The sequence below is a fragment of the Hyalella azteca genome, unplaced genomic scaffold, assembly GCF_000764305.2.
Source record: "Hyalella azteca isolate HAZT.00-mixed unplaced genomic scaffold, Hazt_2.0.2 contig3348, whole genome shotgun sequence".
In the NCBI taxonomy this organism is placed as follows: domain Eukaryota; kingdom Metazoa; phylum Arthropoda; class Malacostraca; order Amphipoda; family Hyalellidae; genus Hyalella; species Hyalella azteca.
The window spans coordinates 54732-77774 of NW_025933599.1; the positions used below are offsets into that span (position 1 = coordinate 54732).

A 23043-nucleotide genomic window follows, 5' to 3' on the forward strand; every position below is an offset into this window, starting at 1 on the left:
TGGTCGTATTGATTTCAATGATAATCAGGAGCTGTCGTGTGAGTTAGGATACGTTTGGTTCGAGATCACTGAAGTCTTTCTTTGTCAACTACACATTTAACTCCAAACTTTAATGACTTAAACAGTCACAAAAATAAATCAACACTAGGCTCGTGCATATAATTTTTGAAAATAAATTCCAAGCGAAACTTCCCGCTTATAAGCCCCTAAACATTGCTAAATCTAAGCCAGGATGCTTGAAGGAGACCGGACATTGACGGATCAGCAATGTAGGACTGTAGATGTGTCCGTACAACATAAATGATGATCACATACATCTACATCAAGACGTTCAATCGTATATAATATCAGATAAAAGCACAGATCATGAAGACGAAGGTAAGCGATCGAAGTTATTTCATCCACCATCACATAGCGAGTAGCGACTTTCATGAGGGGAAAGTGAGTTGCAGTATGGAACTTTGCATTCATCAGTTGTTTAAATTTATATGCTACAAGGGTATGATCTTACTACCTCTTTTTTCAAAATACGTGAAATCGTTTACGAAAGACCACTAATGAGTGGAAATCAAATATAAAAATCTATTCGTTCCCGCAGCGCCCAACGTAAATTAATAATAAGAATGCAGTGCATTCCTTATCATATGGAACTTTTTTGTGACGAAATCAGTTCAAAATGAACTCGCATTCTTTTTAGGAAAATGTAAGTGGTGTAAAGCTTCAGGTAAGAGATACTAGCAAAACTAATCTTCCGTCAAATGCAATAAAAAAACGCATAAATGAGCAAAAAAAAATTCAGAAAATTTCCACACATGAACTAGGAAAAAATTAATCCAAGTCATGACTTGATTTAAGTTTCACGACAATGTATTTTAATATCACTATTAATGCCTTTTGATTTGATAAAATAAATGATATAAAACAAAGTGTTTTGAGTGCAAGATTATTGAAAGTTATTCTTGTGCAATTCCTACAGAGATAAAAAAAATTCACACCAGTCGGATACGGAAAAACTCACATTTTTGCAAGTCGAATCTCGCATTCGAAAAAATTATTCCCTGGAATACTAACAAACAATACGAAATACGAGATACATACATTACATGAAATTTGAACCGAGAAAATTGGGAAAAAAATCGAAAATAATATTCCCTAGAATACTCATACATTACATGAAATTTGAACCGATAGGATACACATAAATACATGAAATTTGAACTAACAAAATTGAAAAAAAAATTAGTTGAAGCGCGGAGTGGTGCGCACGACGGTGCGCGTGACAGTGCGTCGGGGGGCGGCGGGGGGCGGCGCGGTCTCGTAGGGCAAGCGGGTGTTATGGGGGACACAACGGGTGTTATGGGGGATAATGGGTGTTATGGGGGATACAACGGGTGTCATGGTGAACACAACGGGTGTTATGGGGGACAACGGGTGTTATGGGGAACACAACGGGTGTTATGGGGGCCAACGGGTGTTATGGGGGAAAACGGGTGTTATGGGGGAAACAACGGGTGTTATGGGGGACACAACGGGTGTTATGGGGGACACAACGGGTGTTATTGGAGACAACGGGTGTTATGGGAGACACAACGGGTGTTATGGGGGACAATAAGCATGGGAGACAATAAGCACAGAAGCATGGAAGTGCTAGACGGAAAATAACGCAGTCGATATAATTGTGGTAAAAAAAATTATTGACTATAAAATATCCTGTGAAAAACATGACACATATTCATTCGGAAAGGTACCTCACAAACGTCACCTTTATAATGAGTACCTACAACAAACAATATTCAGTGTTATGCAGACAAGAATTTAGGATAAGAATTGAAGGGAAGTTGTATAGTAATGCACGTGAGCCAAAAAGATGCTGTTATACCACGTAACTTTGCCGTGACAACGGGTAGTATTAATGATTTCGCGACCATTAATAATGAATTACTGGGTTCACCTGCACTATTTGTATGTTTCCAATCACATTCTTTCAAATTTGTATTGCATCAAGGAATGGAGTTGATTATAGTATAATAAAACAAACATTCCTGTAAAATGAATACAGGAGAAACAATATGTAGACAACAATTAAGCAGAGCGTAAATTATTAGTCCCTTATTAAACTAAACAGCTCAACAAAAATATGGTATTGCCATAGGAGGAGTACATCAAGTCATTTGACATCACAAAAGGCATTACAAAATAGTCATATTGATGCATTGAACATTCATCACAGCACACAAGTACGCGGATGTAAAACGAAAAGCTTCGCTAATGAGTCTACCTGGTCTTTCATTAAGTACCCAAGACAGAACAAATTAGAAGCTGGTTTTATTGGTGCAATACTCGATTGAATTTGAAGCATGTTTTACTCGAGGAAGAAAGAAGGTTGTAGAAAGAATCCAGTGATTATAAAGAATTTTCACTTGTAAGACTTTGTACTAATTTGATTTACTAGACTTTGTACTAACAAAGTCTTACAAGTCCAATTGCAAAAGATAAGTTTATTCAGAAAATTTCGGCAATGGAAAGAAAAACTGTAGAAATAGGTTATTCTCGACTAAATTCTTAATCGGAGCACACCTTGAAAGCAATGAATTCTGAGCAAATATATAAAAAATTTCAATGTAATATGAAGATTTCATGCTAGAGATGTTGCAAATGGCCTATATAGGATATGGAAGGCGATGGAATCGCCTCAGTGGATTTTCGCAGATCATTAATTAATTATTCAGTATTAATAAAACTCTGCCTGACGACCACATTTTGCGTAGTTAAACATGTATGCAGTTTAAAATACATACATCTTTTCTTGGATGTATTAAAAGTCATTACATGAAATTGATAGCAGTTCACGAACCCAAATAATGTCAAGAAATTACTGAGCATAAGAAATGTACGGAATATAAGAAACGTACGGTATGTCATTCACAAAAATCAATAGCTTTATGAGGGACAATAGCTATTTAGGCTTAGAAAATGTATGAAAAATTTAAATAGACGCTGTCATCCACAAAAATCACTATAGCTTTACCGAAGGCATTGAAAAATTCACGAAAAAAAATAAATAGACGCAGTCATTTTTAAAAATAATCAATAGCTTTTCCGTAGGCATTGGAAAATACATGAAAAAATAAATAGACGCAAAGCCTACATTTCGTCCTACCTCCATGTCGCCCTTCTCGAACTCGATGATAGCTTCACCGTTCTGCATGCCGTTATCATCCAGGGGGATCTGAAAATAAAATTGCGTCAACTCAAACTTGAAACATTAACACAGTCTACGAAGTCGTGGCAGAAACTCACCTCTCAGAAATTCGATGACATTGAAGCCGCCATCATCTTATCTTATACTATAGACAGATCCACCAGAGCTATTCCCAACCGGTCAAAATTTGCCATTATGTCCGCGTCCGGTATCAATCTGAGTCTCACTATAATCATTATAATTGTATGTAAAATAATGTAATTGAGACGTAATATTTATTTGATCTGTTAGAGATTAATGACATGAGTCAGCATCTGGAAGGCACATGATAGATCACGCGATCAAGACCGCAGTTGTGGGCGGAAGCCAGAAGCCTATAAATATAAAAGGGCTGCAACCGTAAGTAAGGCCCCGCAGTAGTTGATAAGCGCTCCGCGATGTAACGTGTCGTTCGGTTCTCCGACCTTACGGTCGACGACGTAGCTTATACCTCTGTATCGTAACTCTGTATTACCATACCGTAGATAAGATACGTAACGTATCTGGACAGATGTGTCTTATATTCTTCACGACCTTAATCACGTAACCCCATCCTAAGGTAGAGCTTAATCTAAAATGATATGGGACAATTAACCATATCTATTCAACATACAGCAAAGAAAAATAAAAATTTACATGTATACCTGCTAGCTCTGTTTCATGTATACAAGCACACCAGCCCTGGTGTGCTTGTTTACCTCCAAGTTGTTCACAGTTATTGACAGAGACGAGCTAAATTACCAGGAACTGATCAGCTGCTTTATAAAATATCTTGTGCGTTACGAGTTGTAGTTATGCATCAATGAATTGCCATCATCTAATTCATTATTTTAACTTAGGAGGAGCAACCCATCTCTTCAAAAGCGCTTTGGCCACCGGAAGATTATAACAGATGGCTAAATTCACAACTTCAATATGCTTGGGAGAAAATGCTAAGGCTGTTGTCAAGGCTATTCATCAAACCCGACAATTGTCATCTACGAGCGTTCGTCATGATAACAATATTATAACAATATCGAATAACAATAATATCCCACATAATAAAGCAGGTACGAGCGAGCTTGAACAACCAAATAACGGCCGTCTCCAGGAATATGGAGAGGCGGAGGCTGGAACATCTAAGGGAGAAAATTAAGGAAACCAAACGACAGTAGCAGGACTCGCACGAGGCTGAGCAAAAAGTTGCAGAAGCGCAAGCGGTGTCTGCCATTCGAGAGAATCCCAAATATTTCTACAAATATAACCAGTCAAAGGCCAAAATCAGAGCCTCAGTGGAGCCTCTGAAAAATAACGATGTCCTTATTTTAGACGACCAGGGCATGTGCGAACTTCTGGGAGCGCAGTTTGAGAAAGTATTCAGCGAACCCCGATACTCAAGACAGGAGAACAAAATTGAAGTCATTCAAGAACTTCCAGGAGGCGGGTGCTGATGAACATTGAGTTTGAAACACCGGATCTAGAGGAGTATACAAGAATTATCGACTTATTCGGCTCCCGGGTCAGCTGGGAACCCAACAGTGTTACTGAAAAATATGTCTGTACACTAAATTTCCCTCTGACTTTGCTCTGGAAAACATCTTCGAGAGAAGGAAGCGTTCCCAGTGACCTAAAACTAGGGCTAATAACCCCAGACTACAAAGGTGGTGCGAGAGACAAACCTCAAAATTACAGGCCGGTTACATTAACATCACACGTAATCAAAGTATTTGAGAAGGTTGTTGCCAGAAGGTTGGTGCAGTACATGGAAGAAGCTGACCTTTTCAACAGAAGGCAACACGGTTTTAGATGAAATCGTTCCTGTTTGTCTCAGCTACTGGAACAACACCACCAAATCCTGGCCATGCTGGAGGAGGGGGCCGGGGTGGACGTGGTGTATTTGGACTTCGCGAAAGCGTTCGACAAAGTTGACCATGGAGTGCTCCTCAGAAAATTAAGACTATTTGGGGTCGTGGGTGAATTGCTGGCATGGATCCACAGCTTCCTAACAGAAAGACTACAAGCTGTCGTTGTTGGAGGCTCGAGATCGAGCTTGGCTAGGGTGAAGAGTGGAGTACCACAGGGAACGGTACTCGGCCCAATCCTTTTCCTCATTCATATCGCCGACATAGATGTGGCTGTGAACCACGCCACTGCATCGTCATTCGCGGACGACACCAGGATACTAATGACCATAACGGACAGGAGAGACAGCGAGAGGTTGCAAGAAGACCTCTCTGCAATATATAATTGGTCCCAAGCGAACAACATGCAGTTCAACGTGACCAAGTTTGAGGTTCTGAGATACAGAGGTAGCGGAAGAGGGGGAGAAGGGGGAGACTGAGCAAGATACGTACATGGTACGTATACGTCATTACGTATACGGGTAGGATCACTTTCCGTGGCAGGGCCGAGGCTGTTTAATGTCCTACCAAAGGATCTAAGAGAGGGGGAGTTCACCCTGGAGACCTTCAAAAGACAACTGGACGTTTTCCTGGGCACAATCCCAGATCGACCTCCCCTGCAACACTACCAGCGGCGAGAAGCAAGCAACAGCATCGTGCATCAGGTGGCCCAAATGAGGGCGGATGAACTATAATCAGAGGCGACGATCCATCGTGGCCTGGGACTGCTACGTCCGAAACAAATACTACGGATACTAAAGATGTTTTCATCTTATTCTGCAAGTCGTCTTCTTGATGAACACTCCTGATTTTAATCAGGAGCGTTCATCAAGCCACACACATGAAAGCCAGACTCACCCTCTTGATGAACAGAATCTCTCCATTCGTCGACCTGCGAGTCACTTTCCTGAAGCGCTGCTTCTTGGCCGCTCCTCTGACGCTGGCGCCTGCCTTGGTGGGAGGTGGGGCAGCGGCCTGGTAAAGTGGGTACTGGGCGCCGCTAGCTGGGTACTGGGCACCGCTGGCTGGGTACTGGGCATTGCCTGTTGGATATTGACCACCGCCGGCTGGGTACTGGGCACCACTGGCCGAGTGCTGGGCGCCGCTAGCTGGGTACTGGGCACCGCTGGCAGAGTACTGGGCACCGGTGGCTGGGTACTGCGGTGCACTAGGAGCCTTACGCCCCTGGTCGTAGTAGGGATCCTGCGGCGTAGTATATGGCGCGCGTGCAGGAGACGCCGTGCGTAGGCTGGAGACCGTCGGGATGGGTTGGGTGCGGCCCAAGGCTTCACCGGACTGCTCAAACAGCCAACGAAACAATAATAAATTATTAGACATTATTCGCTACAGATTTTTGGTGGAAATACAAAAATTGGCCAGCAATTAAAAAGTTTGTAGAGTTAACCTGCTACGAGATTAAGGACAGCTTAACGGTATAGAGCTGATCTAATTTAATCAGTTTCATATAAAAGAAAAATTCGACATTAAATCTATCAAATCTATTAGAAAATTTGTACGAATCTGGTCTTGTGTTAATGAATTAGGACTAAGCTGACAATATTTAATTCAGCGGAGCGGTTCTCTTTTGCTGAATTAAAGAATTGCCAGGTTATCTTTTCCGAGGAAACAACTTCGCTATTTTAGAAGAGAAATATTTTTCACGTTCACTTCAACTTTAGTACAAAACTATCGAGATGATTGAAGCCCCCACTACAAGAATACAATATAGACATAAAAATATCTAAATAATCAGACTATGATAAATACTATTTTTATTTATATTAAAAAACAATTATGACCTGTTGCACCGATGCACCGGAACCTCCTAGACGAGACCGAAGTCCTTGGTTGCGAACAACGCGTCCTGCGGTCTCTACAGGAGGAGGTTGCCCGTATAATGAGTTATCGTTGCCGTACTCAGTATACTGTGAAGTCCCATACTCACGGGACTCTGTATTGGTCGACTCGTAAGAGTACTCATCACGATTGCTGTTATCGTATTCGTAACTGGGAAGGATGTTTTCACTATAGGATTGTGGTTGAGGTTGTGGTGGGGGTGGGAGATGTGTATGGGGTGGTGGTGGTTCAGTAGTGTACGAGTTGTCGTAGTTGTTGTAGGAGTTGTTGAAAGAGTTGTCGTACTGATAGTCGTAAGTTGAAGAGTCACCAGCAGCAGTATATGATTCGGTTGTCCATCTGTCAGTCGCAGATGGTGGTGGTGGGTGGTTAAGCGCTGGTGGAGGTTGTGTGAAAGAGGAAGCTGGGGAAGGAGGTGGTGGTTGGGAGAAGCGAGGGGGAGGAACGTGGGGATTAATGTGAGGATGAGGGGGAGGGCCGTAAGGAGAACCGCCGACCACATTCGGAGGAGGAACCTGTCAAATAAAATATCATTCATGAAAATTCAATAAAATATCATTCATGAAAGTTCCATAAATTATTATTAATGAAAATTCCGTAAAATATCATTAACAAAAATTCCATAGAAAATATAATTAAATAATGTAAACGGTGAGTACAAGGCTAAGATGAAGCAGCGTGTAATTCATTGCTATTGGTATTAAAAAAATATTTAATTTAAACATCAGTTAGAGGTGTGTTAGCCGTCAGCAGAAATGGAAAAACAACAATTAATCGTAATTGTTATCCTCGTTGAAATCTACAAAGCTCATTTTTATCTTGTCTCGTAGAAAGTAATATGATTAAAATTAGCGGTGACATAAGCACCCAATTTAGATAACACGGAGCAGACATGCAAAATGTCTCAAACTTCACGGTAAAATTTTAGCGGAATTTTAGGTTTTCAGTTTGTGCCATATCAATAGGAAATTTCAATCACAAACGTTAAAAAACTTCACTTTACTTGGTGATGAAAACGAGTATTCGAACCTTCGAAATAGTATAACAACTAGGTAGTTATTTAGAAACGACATATTCGAACTCGCAAATCCTACAGAATCTAATTTAAAAAAAAAATGTGAAGAATAATAGCAAAGTTGTTGATAAGAATTACTCTATGGACTCTGAACAAAACCTGCACCAAAGAACAACAATTCTGTGAACCACTTCGGGACACGATAAGTATCCTTATCGTGTAAAATCGTGTAAAATCCTTGTCCTTATCGTGTAAAATCGTGTAAAATCCATATCCTTATCGTGTAAAATCCTTATCTTTCTGGTGACGAGCATTCAAACACACAAGCAAACTTTGACGAATTCGTACGAGATATACATCTGCTTTTGAAGGCCAAATAAGACTTGGATATAATATCTAAAAGACTACCATTGTTCCTGGCACCAATAAACTTTTCAGACCATTGAGATAGCATTGTGTTTACGGAATTGAAACCCAAAAGGAAAGGAAGGTTCTACAATTTAAAAAGGAAAGTTATAAAATTATAAAATAAATTTTGTAAAATTATAAAAGGAAGGTTTTAAAATTATAAATGGAAGGTTGTAAAATTTAAAAAAGAAGGTTGTAAAATTATAAAAGGAAGGTTATAAAATTATAAAATGAAGGTAATAAAATTAAAAAATGAAGGTTATAAAATTATAAAAAGAAGGTCGTAAAATTATATAAAGAAGGTTGTAATATTATAGAAAGAAGTTTGTAAAATTATAAAAAGGTTGTAAAATTATAAAAGGAAGGTTGTAAGATTATATAAGGAAGGTGGTAAAATTATAAAAGAAGAAGGTATCAAAACTGCAAAAAGATTTTAACGTAATTATACGTTAAAATCGGGGGTAAAACTAGATAGGTAAACAAATATTAAGATCCACAGCTACAACACTAATGCTACTACCCACCATGACATCAGGCGCTCTGTGGGCCGCATTGCCCCCCGAGGTGTTGGGGGGCGGTGGGCCTCGTGGGGGTGGCCGGCTACCGACGGCGGAGGGAGGGGGTCGGTGGGGGAACACGTCGGGGGGCGGGACGTCGACCCCAAGACGTCCGATGACCCCCGACGAGGGGGGCGGTCCTGAGAAGCGGGGGGCGGTAATGGCGCTACCGCCCCCGCGCGCCCCCCGGCCCATTACAGAGCCACGACCACCGCCTGCTAGACGACGCACGGTAATGGTGAGTGCAGGGTAATGGTGAGTGCAGGGTAGGGTAATGGTGAGTGCACGGTAATGGTGAGTGCACGGTAATGGTGAGTAATGGTGAGTGCACGGTAATGGTGAGTGCACGGTAATGGTAAACGCACGGTAATGGATAATAAAAAGGTTAGATGCCTTCCAGCAACAGTGTTTTTGTCATTGCGTTTTTGCAAAAACAAGTTTTTGACGTTACGAAATAAATAAAATATTATTTCGTCGCGTTTCCAGATCCGAGAACAACATTTTCAGTTTCTATAACCCAGTAAAAATAGTACACGGACATTCCTGAAACCGAACACAAACCTGAAGCTAAGCGGCCCCGGTTAGCAGCAACCGGCAAAGCTTGCAGTCGCTGTTGAACTGTCGGCTTCTCAATCATCATAGTGGTTTGTTTCTGTTGATTTTGTTGCATTGCGGGCCACTGTTGATTCATTTGATTTGGTTGCCTCTGTTGGTTTTGCTGGATTGGTTGCCTCTGCTGGATCGGTAGTTTGTGTGACGTGAGCTGGGCTAGAGAAGCACGCTGTCCAGTTAAGACACAGTCCGGCTGCTGGTAGTTGCCCAGGCGGTTCTGCTGGATGGTTTTAAGTCTTTTCTGGACGGCAGACTCGTTGAGCGCGGCAGAAGAAGATGTCAGAACTGCGATCTTCTGCTTCTGACCAGCTGCTCGTAATATATTTATTATTATTATTGATCTTTTATCTAATCGAAGATAATCAAACATACCTATCGGGTAATTTTCAAATTTAGACTTTCATGCATTTTTTTTACACATCTAATAGCTAATTTCTTCTCATGTACATAATTATTATTATTACATATTACTTCACTTTGTTCAACTTCCATTTATTATCTGTAAATTGGTATTGGCGCTGGTGGCAAGTATAAGAAAGCTCTTGCAGAAAATTCAATTTCATCAAGAATAACATCAAACTTCAGTGTTAAACATTTGACACCGAACAAAAAAAAATCTCGATTATTACTAATTCAGATGCAAAATTCTAGACCAATTTCTAGAGCAGAATCCCATTGAGTTTTTCTGTAAAAGAAACAATTTCATAACATTTTCTGGAAATTATATAAAAATACAACTCAGTACTCACTGCAGTGAGTGACAGAGAGCGCATTTTCTCGTCGACGAAAACGTGAAGTCGCGGACGGACAGACGGACGGACAGACGGACGGACAGACATGGCGAGCACAATAGTGCATTTTTTATGAATGAGAAAATGCGCTAAATAGAAATTGCTCACCGAAAGTTGTGGCAGCAGCAGGAGGTTTCAGCCCAGCTTGCTGTTGCTGTTGCTTCTGTTGACTTGGCAGCTGCCCGGGTTGCTGTTTTTGCTGATTCTGTAGACCTTGCTGTTGAGTCTGCTGATTCTGTTGGCCTTGCTGTTGGTTCTGTTGCTTACCGCTTTGCTGTTGTTTACGTTTGGCTTCTTTACGAGCAAGAATTTCGGCGCGCGCAGCCTTTTGAGCTGCGAGCTTGTGCTCGTAGTCCGAGCCTGGCGACTGTGAGGAGTTATAAAAATAAATTACTAGAATTTACTGTTTAAATAAATTACATAATTATTCTAGTAAATCAATTTACTAGAATAATTATGTAAACATTCACAACAACTATGAACCGGATAATTTTCAACAACTTGAACCTGAAATACGTACTGCCATTGTTCAAAATAATTTAGCTAATTACAACCTTTTACCTTTAGTGAAAGACTTTTACAAACCTTTAGGAAGATGCATTTTTTAAAATCAATTTAACATTTGTTTTGTTAAATAAATACCAATAATATGACTCTCATCCCTGAATTGACCTATAATGCACAAGGTAACACTTAATGGTTGGCTAGATATGCACCTAATGTAGTAAATATCAGCAGTGCTAACATTCCCGGTCCTCGTATTTATTCATTTTACTCTCTAAACAGATCTTCTAAATGATGAGTGCACGGTATGCTTCTGACTAACAGCTCATAATATACCTGTACTTATATCGAATTAAAAATTATATCTATGCACGAGCTGGTCATGCTTCGTATTCATTTCTCTCTCTAAACAGATTTACTAAATACACAACCGAAACTAGAGAACCCCAAAACTCGGTATAAAGCGACAAACTAATATACTTAATGGGCGACTAGAGCTGTCTCTGATGTAGTAAATAACAGCAGTGCTAACATTCCCGGTCCTCGTATTCATTTCACTCCCTAAACAGATTTACTAAATGGATAACCGAAACTAAAGAACCCCAAGACTCGGTTTAAAGCACCAAACTAACATCTCAGCACTATTATCCTCACCTGAGTGCCAGCAACTGAGTTTTTATCGTCAGCAGTGGTGGCAGGTTCGGTCGTTTTCATGGTACCGAGGCGGCTGTGAACGGACACTTTCTTAACCACTGCAGGAGAGCTGGGAACCTGTAATAATTACATGAATCACCGGCCAATAATCACATGAACAACTGCCAATAATCACATGAACAACTGCCAATAATCACATGAACAACTGCCAATGATCACATGAACAACTGCCAATGATCACATGAACAACTGCCAATAATCACATGAACAACTGCCAATGATTGCCCTTCAAAAAATACGGTCCCAAAGATTCAGACATGCATGTTAGTTAACATTCGCGATGATGCACTCGCAATGTTACATGAACACGATCTGGCAATGTCGGTCAGTCAAAAATCAGTTAAAACTGAAAATTGTGGTATGAAAGATAATGAAAAGTAACACACTGTTGCGTCAGTGGAATGAGCCTTATAAAATTCAAAATTCACTGTATTCACTCTAATACATAGGTAGTAATCACAGTAAATTGAGACATAATAATTTACCATTAATAACTGATCTGTTCATGACAAACATAATTATAAAACATTAAATGCATATATAAGAATCATGTTAAGTTTTTGGGAGCTAGACGGTGTTGGTCGAATCTCATTTCGTTCATGAGTTGCGACCAAGTTAACATCACATGAAAATTGTGAAAAAAAATAATATAATACTGTAGGTACTGTCTAAAAATAATAATACTGTTACTTCTAAGAACTGGACCAAATTAAAGATAATGTGGGATTTCATTTGTTTGTATTTTGGAGTTTGTGCGGTCTAAATTATGTTAGATATTTTGGTAGCTCAATATTTATTTGTGAGTTCTAAAATTTTCGAGTGTAGCGCGTTTCGTAGCCAGTTTACCGCCCGTAGCTCTTATTTCCAGTCGAAATCGATTTTCACGATGGCAAAATTTTAACGTTGCAAGTGACATTAATAAACTCGATGGTCAACTTTTGGGAGGCTTGAAGTTTTGAGTGAAATAAAGTAAATAATTAGTGTAAATCAGTTTTGTATCATTGACGACTGACTAATTATTATAACAAGATCTTTTGGAGTCAGATCACAGCAGANTTGTAAGAACTGGACCAAATTAAAGATAATGCTCACAGTTGGCGCAGCAGTCTTGATATATAAATAATAAAATACTTTTTTGCCTAAAATACTTGTAAGAACTGGACCAAATTAAAGATAATGCTCACAGTTGGCGCAGCAGTCTTGATATATAAATAATAAAATACTTTTTTGCCTAAAATACTTGTAAGAACTGGACCAAATTAAAGATAAGGCTCACAGTTGGCGCAGCAGTCTTGATATATAAATAATAAAATACTTTTTTGCCTAAAATACTTGTAAGAACTGGACCAAATTAAAGATAATGCTCACAGTTGGCGCAGCAGTCTTGATATATAAATAATAAAATACTTTTTTGCCTAAAATACTTGTAAGAACTGGACCAAATTAAAGATAATGCTCACAGTTGGCGCAGCAGTCTTGATATATAAATAATAAAATACTTTTTTGCCTAAAATACTTCTAAGAACTGGACCAAATTAAAGATAATGCTCACAGTTGGCGCAGCAGTCTTGATATATAAATAATAAAATACTTTTTTGCCTAAAATACTTGTAAGAACTGGACCAAATTAAAGATAATGCTCACAGTTGGCGCGGCAGTCTTGAGCTGTTTGGCTGCAGGACCTTCATCTGTAGAGGTAGACGAGAGCCGCTTCACGGCAACACCTGGTCCCAGCTTAACAGTTTTGGGCGCCCCGGCACCAACACATGGCGGGGGCTTGAGACGAGACCCTGGCTCCTGGTTACTTGATGTCACACCTGCACTTTGATTGGTTGAAGAACCAATAGAAACTTTACTCTGATTGGTTGAGGAACCAATAGAAACTTTATTCTGATTGGGTGAGGTTTGGTTTCCAGTTACTCTCTGAATGGTTGAAGAACCAATAGGAACTTTACTCTGATTGGTTGAGGTTTGGTTTCCAACTAGTTTCTGATTGGTTGATGAAGTGTTTGTAGTTGTATTAGGTTTAGCAGAGGCTTGGTTAATGGCAGCTGGCTTGTTGTTTGGTGCAGGACCAAGTCGGTAACTTGCTTGATTCATGAGCCTACTGTTGTTTTGGTTATTATTATTTACCAACATCCTTCCCTGGTTGTTATTCATGTTGTTATTTCTATTATTCATATTGTTGTTACTCATTCTTGGTTGATTGTTATTCATCATTCTGGCTTGATTTTGGTTTAAATTGTTATTGTTATTGAACATCCTTGACTGTTGTATGTTGTTCATGCCTCTCAGTTGAGGCGACATGAGGCTGGATATTTGCTGCTGTGCATTATGCATGTGCATGAGGGCATGTGGGCCCATGCCCTGCATGGCGGGGCCAATGTTGGGGTGCATTGGGGGGCCCATGCGGCCTGCCAAGGGCCCAGCTATGGAGGCCGCAACTCCAGGACGAAGCATGTTCACTGGAGCCTGCAAGTTGATGTGATTAGTAAAAAATTATTTATACTAAAATACTACAATTTACATTATTGTTAAACTGGGAAAATTTAACTAATATTTGAGTAAACCATCACATTTTGGTAGAAATTTAAGTGATAAATTATATAATAGTAAGATAGCAGCAAAGATGTACAAGGCACATTGTCACATATTGGAAAAAAATGTGCTGTCAGGCAGTCCCCAAAATTCATCAATACTTTTTTTTATTGAATAATTTCAACAACTGGAAGTTAAAGCTGAAAAAAAATAATTGGCCAATTTAATTCCTTGAAGATTTCTCTGGTGTTCAAATATTTGGTGTTCAGAATTTCCTCCCACAATCAACAGTTATATACCTAAATAATAGAAATAAAAGACCCAATATTAAATGGAATGAAGCTGGTCACTTGATCCTTACAATTCATTATAAAGGCCTCTCATTTGCTAAAGTTTGTTAAATCACTAATAATAAATAAAGTTATAAATAGCAGATTATAACGTCAACCAATCTGTCAGATTATTTATAAAACATTTGTATGAACAAATACAATCTATATATAATAATAATATAATAACTTACCCCTACATTTGTACAATCCTCATATTAAAAAATATAAATAAATACTCCGATAATAAATACTTACCCTCACCAAAAAAAATAAATTAAAAAAAACATTAAAAAAAATAAATAAATAAATAAATAAAATACTTGCTCCCATAAAAAAAAATAAAAAAATAATGTAAAAAAATAAATAAATAAAATAAATACTTGCCCCATAAAAAAATAATGTAAAAAAAATGAATAAATAAAATAAATACATGCCCCCATGAAAAAAATAATGTAAAAAAAATTAATAAATAAAATAAATACTTACCCCCACAAAAATAATGTAAAAAATAAATAAATAAAATAAATACTTACCCACATAAAAAAGTAATTTAAAAAAATAAATAAAAAATAAATACTCACCCCCATAGGGAGGCGGGGGCCGTTGGCCATGAATGGCCTCATCACAGGACCTACGGGCATCCCGATACTGAAGGGCGCTCGGGGCATCATGCCTCGCATGCCTCCCATCTGTGGGCAGCATTAGCAGAATGTCAAGTCAGCATTAATTTTATCCATCATCAGTGAACAGTAATACTATATAATATTAATAAAAAGCTACTGTTGAAATAAAAATTACAATAAAATAATAATATATAGAATAATAATGGCATGATAAATGCTAATGATGACTTTTGAATTAAAGGAGAATTTTAGTGAAGGTTTCATTTAAAAAATGCAAACTTAGATTTAATTTTATTCTGATTTTGATGATCGTTCAGGATGATGAATTCAGACAAAGAGGAAAGAAACTATCAATTTGGATTAAAAAAACAATTTATAGTTCCGAGAATAAAAGTTATGGTATATAAGAAAAAAAAATTTTTATGAACACCAGTACATCACTTTTATCACACACATATCACATATGTATGCACCTCATCATGAAAATAATAATGTTACTAAAAATAAAAAGATGGAAGAAAAATATGAGAAACCATTACACAATAACTACCATGTAAAAAAACAAAAAAAGAGCATCATTCCTAATAAATATTCTTATACGTATCATATTGCTCCTTCTTGAAAGATAAAAATTTCAGAATCATTTCAATAGAAGAATCAATGATTATATGTGCTAGCAAAATCCTTAGGATTATTTTCCTAAAGCCACATTAAATTGTGCCGCACTTGCTAAGCAGTACAATCTTACTATAACTTTCTAAAAACCTTCTAAAATCAGAATAACAGTGATACTAAATTTTACTTGCTCCCTCAAGTATAACAGATCAAAATGTGTCTGCTGCATATGTCAAATAACTTGAAAAAATTCTTGCTAAATTAATTTTCTGGCAGAAATACAGTCCAGAATGGAGATAAAAAATGGAGAATAGAGAAATAAATGGAGAATAGAGATAAAGAATGAAAATCGGAAACAATTTTAGTCCAAAAAGCAGAATAAAGCACAGTTAGGAGATATAATATTTAATTTAGATTGTGATAATCTATAAAAATTCTAACTTCCAATTTACGAATACATGGTGAAACAATAAATAGCCAAATATTGAGAAACCTGCAATCAAGAATGAAAGAAATACAAGTCTTTATTTACCAAAAAAACTTCCCATATCCTATAAATCACATTAATGTATAGAAGCATTACGGAATCCTTTCACTCAGCCACATAAGTGGTAATAAATTGCAAGTGCTTCAATAAAAACAGCAACACAAGCAACAAATAAAATCCAACACAATAGATCTTATTGCCCACACATCCACACAGGACAGCATGCAGCACAAATACATTGTTTACTAAATGCAATTAAGCAAGACAAAGCATCACTACTTTCACACCTTTAAAAACATCATAATATAAAACAAAACAAAATGACAGGACAAATATCACAGAAACATACTCGTATTAATGGTTGAGAACAGGGAACTAACCGTGCTGTCCAATAAAGTTCCAGCCCATATCTAGCAGAGGAGAAAACCAAACCATCAGAAATAAATGAGGCAAAGAAATTTTCACATGTTCATCTCATGCAGATGATGATTTTGGCAAATAAGGATTGACATTCTTAGAATAATTAGAATTTTTCTTCAAGGGCAGAAGGAATAGTGAGAGAAACGTTTCTAATAATTTTGGCATTCATAAAAAAGATTGCTTACAGGCCCTTGTGACATAAAATATAACTAGGTACTAAAAAATATATTACATAGGGGAATACAAGAGAAATTCCTTTGGAGTTAGGAACTATACGGTAGTATTAAGTACAAAGGAATGCAAACATATTGCGATCATAGCCAAGTGGATGACATATGGTGACCAACTTTTTTGCTCATGTTTTGCCAATACTATTTCTCAATAAATTCAATACAAAGTAAACCATCATTTCTTTGCCACTTCAATTAGAAACAACAGTTAATTCTTGCACAAGCTACTGTCAACTTTTGAATTAAAGGAGAATCTTAGTGCAGGTTTCATCTTAAAAAATTTTAGTTGTCGACTAGATAAAGCTGAAGATATACTTCCAAATAACAATTAGAAAGAAGGCATGAAAAAAGATAAAACTTTAAACTGTCTTTTCTTCATATAAAAAAAAAATATATATATATATATACTTAACACTGAAAAAATTTAATTTGTTCTTTTAGGTTCAGGGAAATCAAAGAATCATAAATCAACACAGAAACTAGAGTTTGAAGAAAGGAAATGAGCTGTAATTTTTTTATGAATTGTCATCAAGATTACAAGAAGGAAAACAAATATTCAAGAGCAAACATGTCAGATTAGCTCTTGTTCCTGCTAGCTCAAAAGGACTTGATTCAAAACACAGCTGATTGCAGCGATTGCGGTTTATTTTGGAAAATTCTGAATACTTTTTCATACAATGTGGAAACTTGAGCAGGTCCTTATAATCTAACGAAATGCATTACCATTAAATATGTAACTTTATCAGCAACTCACATTACCAAATTCATAATTTCTTAGAAGTGCATTTCAAAACAAATTGAACTTAAATTGTACTAGATGGAATATTCAAATTAGCAGCAATCCAGCATTCAACTTTACCAAATGTAACATAATCAAATAGGAACTATTTCCTTCAAGCCATCCTTATTTGACAGAAATAAAATAGCAGGGTATTAAGGTATCTAATTGATATATTATTCTTCTAGTTAATTTCAAAGACATAAAAAAATCCAAATACTACGTCAAAATTTTAACAAAAAATAAATAATTACCATCTGTAAAGGTTGTAAAAACTGTCAACCAAGGAACAAGGTTATTTGCAGTTCATGCTAAAAGGATATAGAACAAGATCACAACAGACAACAATATCAAGTAACTCACACTTATAACTGATGACAATGTCAAATAACTCACACTTATAACAGATAACAATGTCAAGTAACTCACACTTATAACTGATGACAATGTCAAGTAACTCACACTTACAAGTGATAACAATGTCAAGTAACTCACACTTATAACTGATGACAATGTCAAGTAACTCACACTTATAACTGATAACAATGTCAAGTAACTCACACTTACAAGTGATAACAATGTCAAGTAACTCACACTTATAACTGATAACAATGTCAAGTAACTCACACTTATAACAGGACTGCCATGAAATGAAGGCCTGGGCTGGGGGTGGCCTCGTCCACGGCCCATCTGCTGCCCACGTCCCCCACGCGCCCCTCTCTCCCGACCCCGGGTCTGCTGGAAGCGTTCTGGCACTGGCGCTGTCACCACCTCATCTGCGACAAGATAAATAAACTTTTGATAAATACATGTTGCCATGAGCACAAAATGTCACAGTCACAAGTTGCCATGAACACAAAATTGCAGTAGTGAAAAATTAAAGTGAGCTCACACAAACCAAAAATAGTGATGCAACTTTGTACAGTCTGCTTGAGAGATAACTAGAGTGCTTGACAATGTTTGTAAGTATTTCTCTCTAGTGCTCATATCTTTTCCTCATTTAAACTGCTATATAAAATATCCTTATCCACATACTTCATCCATCAATTCAAATTATTTGTTGAACTGTGAGTATTTTGTTCACATTCAAATGTACTTATGTGCTTGCAGTTTTAATTTACTATGATTAAACCCTCATTTGTTATAATTTCTATTTTATTCAGATTGTCAAGTATATAGGTTTACAGTACTTTTCCCCAGCCAATCTTGTCCATAGTTCTACAGCACAAATGGGAAGTAACATCTTGATTTGCTCCATTGCAGTTTAATGATGATGCAGTTTGAATGATGCAGTTTAAAATCTAACACTCATTATACAATTAGATGACAATTAATACTCAGCAAGCAAATGATTTAAAATGGTTATTTTGAGCAAGATATGAAAATTTAATCCAAAATACTTCCTTTATACTTATGTTGGATAACGTAGGTAATCATTTAGAAACTTTTTGATGAACTATGGGGTAATACAGGACCATTTGTGGGGTGAGACATTACTGTTTGTTGGGTGAAAGTAGTGAAAATCAATAACTAAATTAATCACTAGGGTAAAAAGGATCATTTAGCAGGCCTGTCTTACCCCATGTCTGATCATTTTTTACCCCAATTAAAAATGCATGTCATGCAGTAATGTTAACAGATAGGAATGCCTAGTATGTCTCAAAAGTTGTTTCTTATGCGAGGTTACCTGCCTACATCCACAAAATAGGGGCTGATTTCCCAAACAAGGTTAACTAAGGATTTCCCAATTTGACAGGGCTGATTTCCCAAACAAGGTTTACTATTTTCTGACCCTTCTCCACATAGTTCTTTTAGAAAACGTGCCAAAAATTCATCATTTGCAGCACAGAGTTGAAACAAAGACTGAAATAACTAGAAATAATTGCACTAACAGATTCTCTCAACAAATTCAATTCAGTGCAGTTAGAATGCATACGTACCATGGGCAAGTACTTTCTTACCTCATGAAGACAGTGGCCTAGTCTTACCCTATTTCACTATGCATTGAGAAAATTATTAGCCCTTGCACATTAATTTTCAATTTTTAGTGTTTTAATGAATTTACTTCGTAAATAAAAGCATACTACCTAAGGCTTCCACAGCTGGAATATGGAAAAAAATACAAGCACTTGTACAGAATTACTCAATTTTTTTGCTGTGGTCAATTTCAGTAAAACATAAAACGAGTTTATCCCACCCACCTAGCACAGGAGCACACAAGATAACATTACTACATACCAAGGGAGTCCGGAATTTCACGTTGGGCAGTGGAGCTGCTGCGAAGAGAGATGCGTGTGCTACCATCAACTCGCTCACTCTTGAAGCGGTCACGTCCACTCTCTTCCTCACCATCATTTTCCTCCTCTTCTTCTCCTCCAGCTTCAAACTCCAACTCTGCAACATCTGATTAGATCAAAATATTACCTGTACACAGTCAATGCAACCAAGGCATATACCTAACATTGCACTATTAAAACGCATATATAGTGATACAAATTGTCAGAGGTGGGCAGTAGCGCGCTACATGTAGCAGCCACTACTAGCAGCAGGTACATTTTCAGTAGCGGTAGCGGTAGAGGCACCACATTTAAGCAATTGTAGCGGTAGTGCCCGCTACATTTAGAGCATTTACCGGTAGCAGTAGCGGTCACTACATTTCAAAGTAGTGCTGCCCAGCTCTGCAAATTGTTACCATAACCACATTTTGTCATTTTGGATGTGTCATAAGGAATAATTGGTGCTGATATGTCAGATAACTCAGACTGCATGACGATTTCAGAGGCACAATGCTTAATCAGTAAGCACACCTGTATGAGTAGATGTAGCTGGTTGAAGGCGGGAATGGACACTGGCATTTGAGGGTTGTTCTTCCATGTCAGGGGCAGCATAGTCATTGTGAGCCGAGTCAGAAGCCAAGAAGGCATCACCATTAATATCATCAGGTTTGTAATGACAATTGCTGCCATCATCTTGAACTTGATCTTCAGTGAACTCTCCAGTTACATAAGCCCCAGCATTTGGGTCATTAAAAGGTCCATTTTCATGATGCAGAGATGAGCCATCAATCATCTCATGTTCTTCTTCAACTTCTTCAATCTGATGAGAAGATTAAGAAGAAAATATATAACAACAGAAATGAAGGACAGCAATATAAGCCTATATATTATAAATATTCATACATAACTGAAGAAAATATAGAATTCTCATTCCCAGACACAAGAAAATTAATCACCAAAAGAAAAATAGTCCAATAGCCTAATTAGTAGGTACATACGGTAACTGTTGGATCTATTCCATGAAATTTTATTGTATCTTTCACATGAAATATCTTTCATACACTCAATTAAAAAAACTGCTGGACATAAAATAGAATAAATAATTCATATATAAACTCTTCTTATATAGTATTATTCCTGAAATGGGTCTGAATAATATTTGTTCTTATAGTTAGTCTGTAAATTATATATACCTGTTCCTCTACTGATTCTTCCAGAAGTGCTTTCTCTTCTTCTTCATCCAAGTCATATTCTTCATAATCTAAATCTTCACCACCAACAATTAAATCTTCATCATCCATTGCAAGAAGAAGTAATTTACTAGGCCCTGTATTCTAGAAAAAATGAGGAATAAGTGCAAGATTAAATGGTATTGCATTAACAAAAGAACCCCAATGCCTTTTGAGAAGACTTACCTACCTACTAAATGAAGGTATAACAATTATTCATTTCAGGAATCATGTAGCAATGTCAATCATCCCCTCCCCAAATATGTAAATTAAGCTGATACTAGTTTGTAATTGCAAGAAACAAAACAAATTGGACAATTCATACAGCCAGATATTGATATAAAATTACCAGGATCCATGCTGGTTAGCTAGCCAGAAAAGTCTATGCCAAATCAAGCATCTTATTAATTTAATTTCATCAACCGATTCATATACCTACATAGAACAAACAAGTCTATAAAAAACAACCCACACCAATTTGAGTTATAAAAAAACACCCATTAAAATTTGGTTATACATTACTGGTTCTCTTAAATTTCATTAATCTTTTTCGTATCAATTTTACGTTAGCCCTACCTAAACTATATATGTAATATATATGAATAATGTCCAATGGGACAATAAGGGATGCTTTTTAGCATTTTTTGTTAATAACTTCTTACCATGAAACATTTCATATAAACAAGTTTGGGCTCATTTCAAGAGTCTTTGCGATAGCTATCAAATGGCATCTCTGAAAAATTCCATATGCTACCGTCAGGGCTACTTGGGACGACTTCGAACGTTTTTCATTCATAACTTCTTACTATGAAACATTTCATAAAAAAGTTTAGGCTCATTTCATAGCTCTTTGCAAGGGCTATCACATGGCTTCTCCAAAAAAATTCCATATGCTATTCGTAAGGTGACAAAAGCAAAAAAATATAACCCAGTACTCACTGCAGTGAGTGACAGAGAGCGCATTTTCTCGTCAACAAAAAACTTGAGGTCATGGACGGACAGACAGACAGATGGACATGGTGAGCACAATAGTGCATTTTTTCTATAAATGAGAGAATGCGCTAAAAAGAGTGTCCCGAGTAGCCCTGTCAAATGGGGCTACTCGGGACACTTGGAATAAAACTTCATTTTAAAACATTTGAAGCATGCAGAGTGTACACATCCATTAATAACAGTAGTACTTTGAAGTCCTCCCCTTTCATTGTAGATGATGTAGAGGTAGAATTAATGGCATTTTCTGTGATTTTTACTTGTTTTTCCTTTATTTATATGATATTACCATATACATTAATTACCATATTATTGATGCGATATTACCATATCCATGAACAGGCCATTGAGCATTTCAACGACCTTGTCCACTGCAAGCTTCATATCAGCAGCCTTATAGCATTTTTTCTGTATCTGTAAGCCTACAGGACGGCTTGTAATTTCACACCATTTTAATTGGGTTGAGTGAATTTACTATAAAAAAGATTGCAAAAAACATACCTGAAACAGAAAGGAATGTTTTAGTGACAATCATCATGTTTTGGAGAAATAAATCATAGTTTAGGCCAAATACTTTTCATTCTATTATGCCTGGTGCATAATTCTATATATGACATTCTATGCACAATTTTGTGATGCCCGATGATGCACTAATTTTTCGATAAGTGAAATTTTTTCGCTGAGCGAGGTAAATGTAATCAATATTCTTTGTTTTTAATCAATTTTTTTCTTAACTGGAGCCTTTGCTAACTGAGGTTCTACTGTAAATGCGTTTTTGGGGGTGTCCCGAATAGCCCCGGCGGGGTGACCCGAGTAGCCCCGCCGTGCAGAAATGGCCGCCATTTTTTTTTTAATTGAGGTATGTAAATTCCACAAATAAAGTTTTCATGCTCACACTTGTCTGCCACTTTTTTCTAAGCAAAATTTTTAAATACAGCAAATATTT

The 23043-nt window shown here is 37.2% G+C and overlaps 1 protein-coding gene across 1 annotated transcript; it reads right to left on the reverse strand.

Moving 5' to 3' along the window:
- Positions 1-1239: 1239 nt before the first annotated feature.
- On the reverse strand, positions 1240-21215 carry LOC108668667 (dual specificity protein kinase splA). Its single transcript, XM_018155910.2, has 15 exons — positions 21072-21215; positions 20410-20698; positions 19841-20005; positions 18230-18378; positions 16555-16584; positions 15031-15138; positions 13224-14051; positions 11520-11636; positions 10470-10728; positions 9520-9879; positions 8926-9173; positions 6921-7493; positions 5980-6417; positions 3161-3229; positions 1240-1314 (listed from the first exon to the last, which is right to left on the reverse strand). The coding sequence occupies exons 1-15, from the start codon at positions 21177-21179 to the stop codon at positions 1240-1242; spliced, it is 3816 nt and encodes a 1271-aa protein (XP_018011399.2). The 5' UTR covers positions 21180-21215.
- Positions 21216-23043: the final 1828 nt, after the last annotated feature.

Excerpts from the sequence above, each read along its gene's own strand:
- LOC108668667 (XM_018155910.2), bottom strand. The coding sequence starts at position 21,179 with ATGGATGATGAAGATTTAATTGTTGGTGGTGAAGATTTAGATTATGAA. Across the intron at positions 20,006-20,409 it reads AGCTACATCTACTCATACAG|ATGTTGCAGAGTTGGAGTTT; the intron begins GTGTGCTTACTG and ends TGATCTAATCAG. Across the intron at positions 9,880-10,469 it reads TGCTGCTGCCACAACTTTCG|CTGGTCAGAAGCAGAAGATC; the intron begins GTGAGCAATTTC and ends TATTACGAGCAG.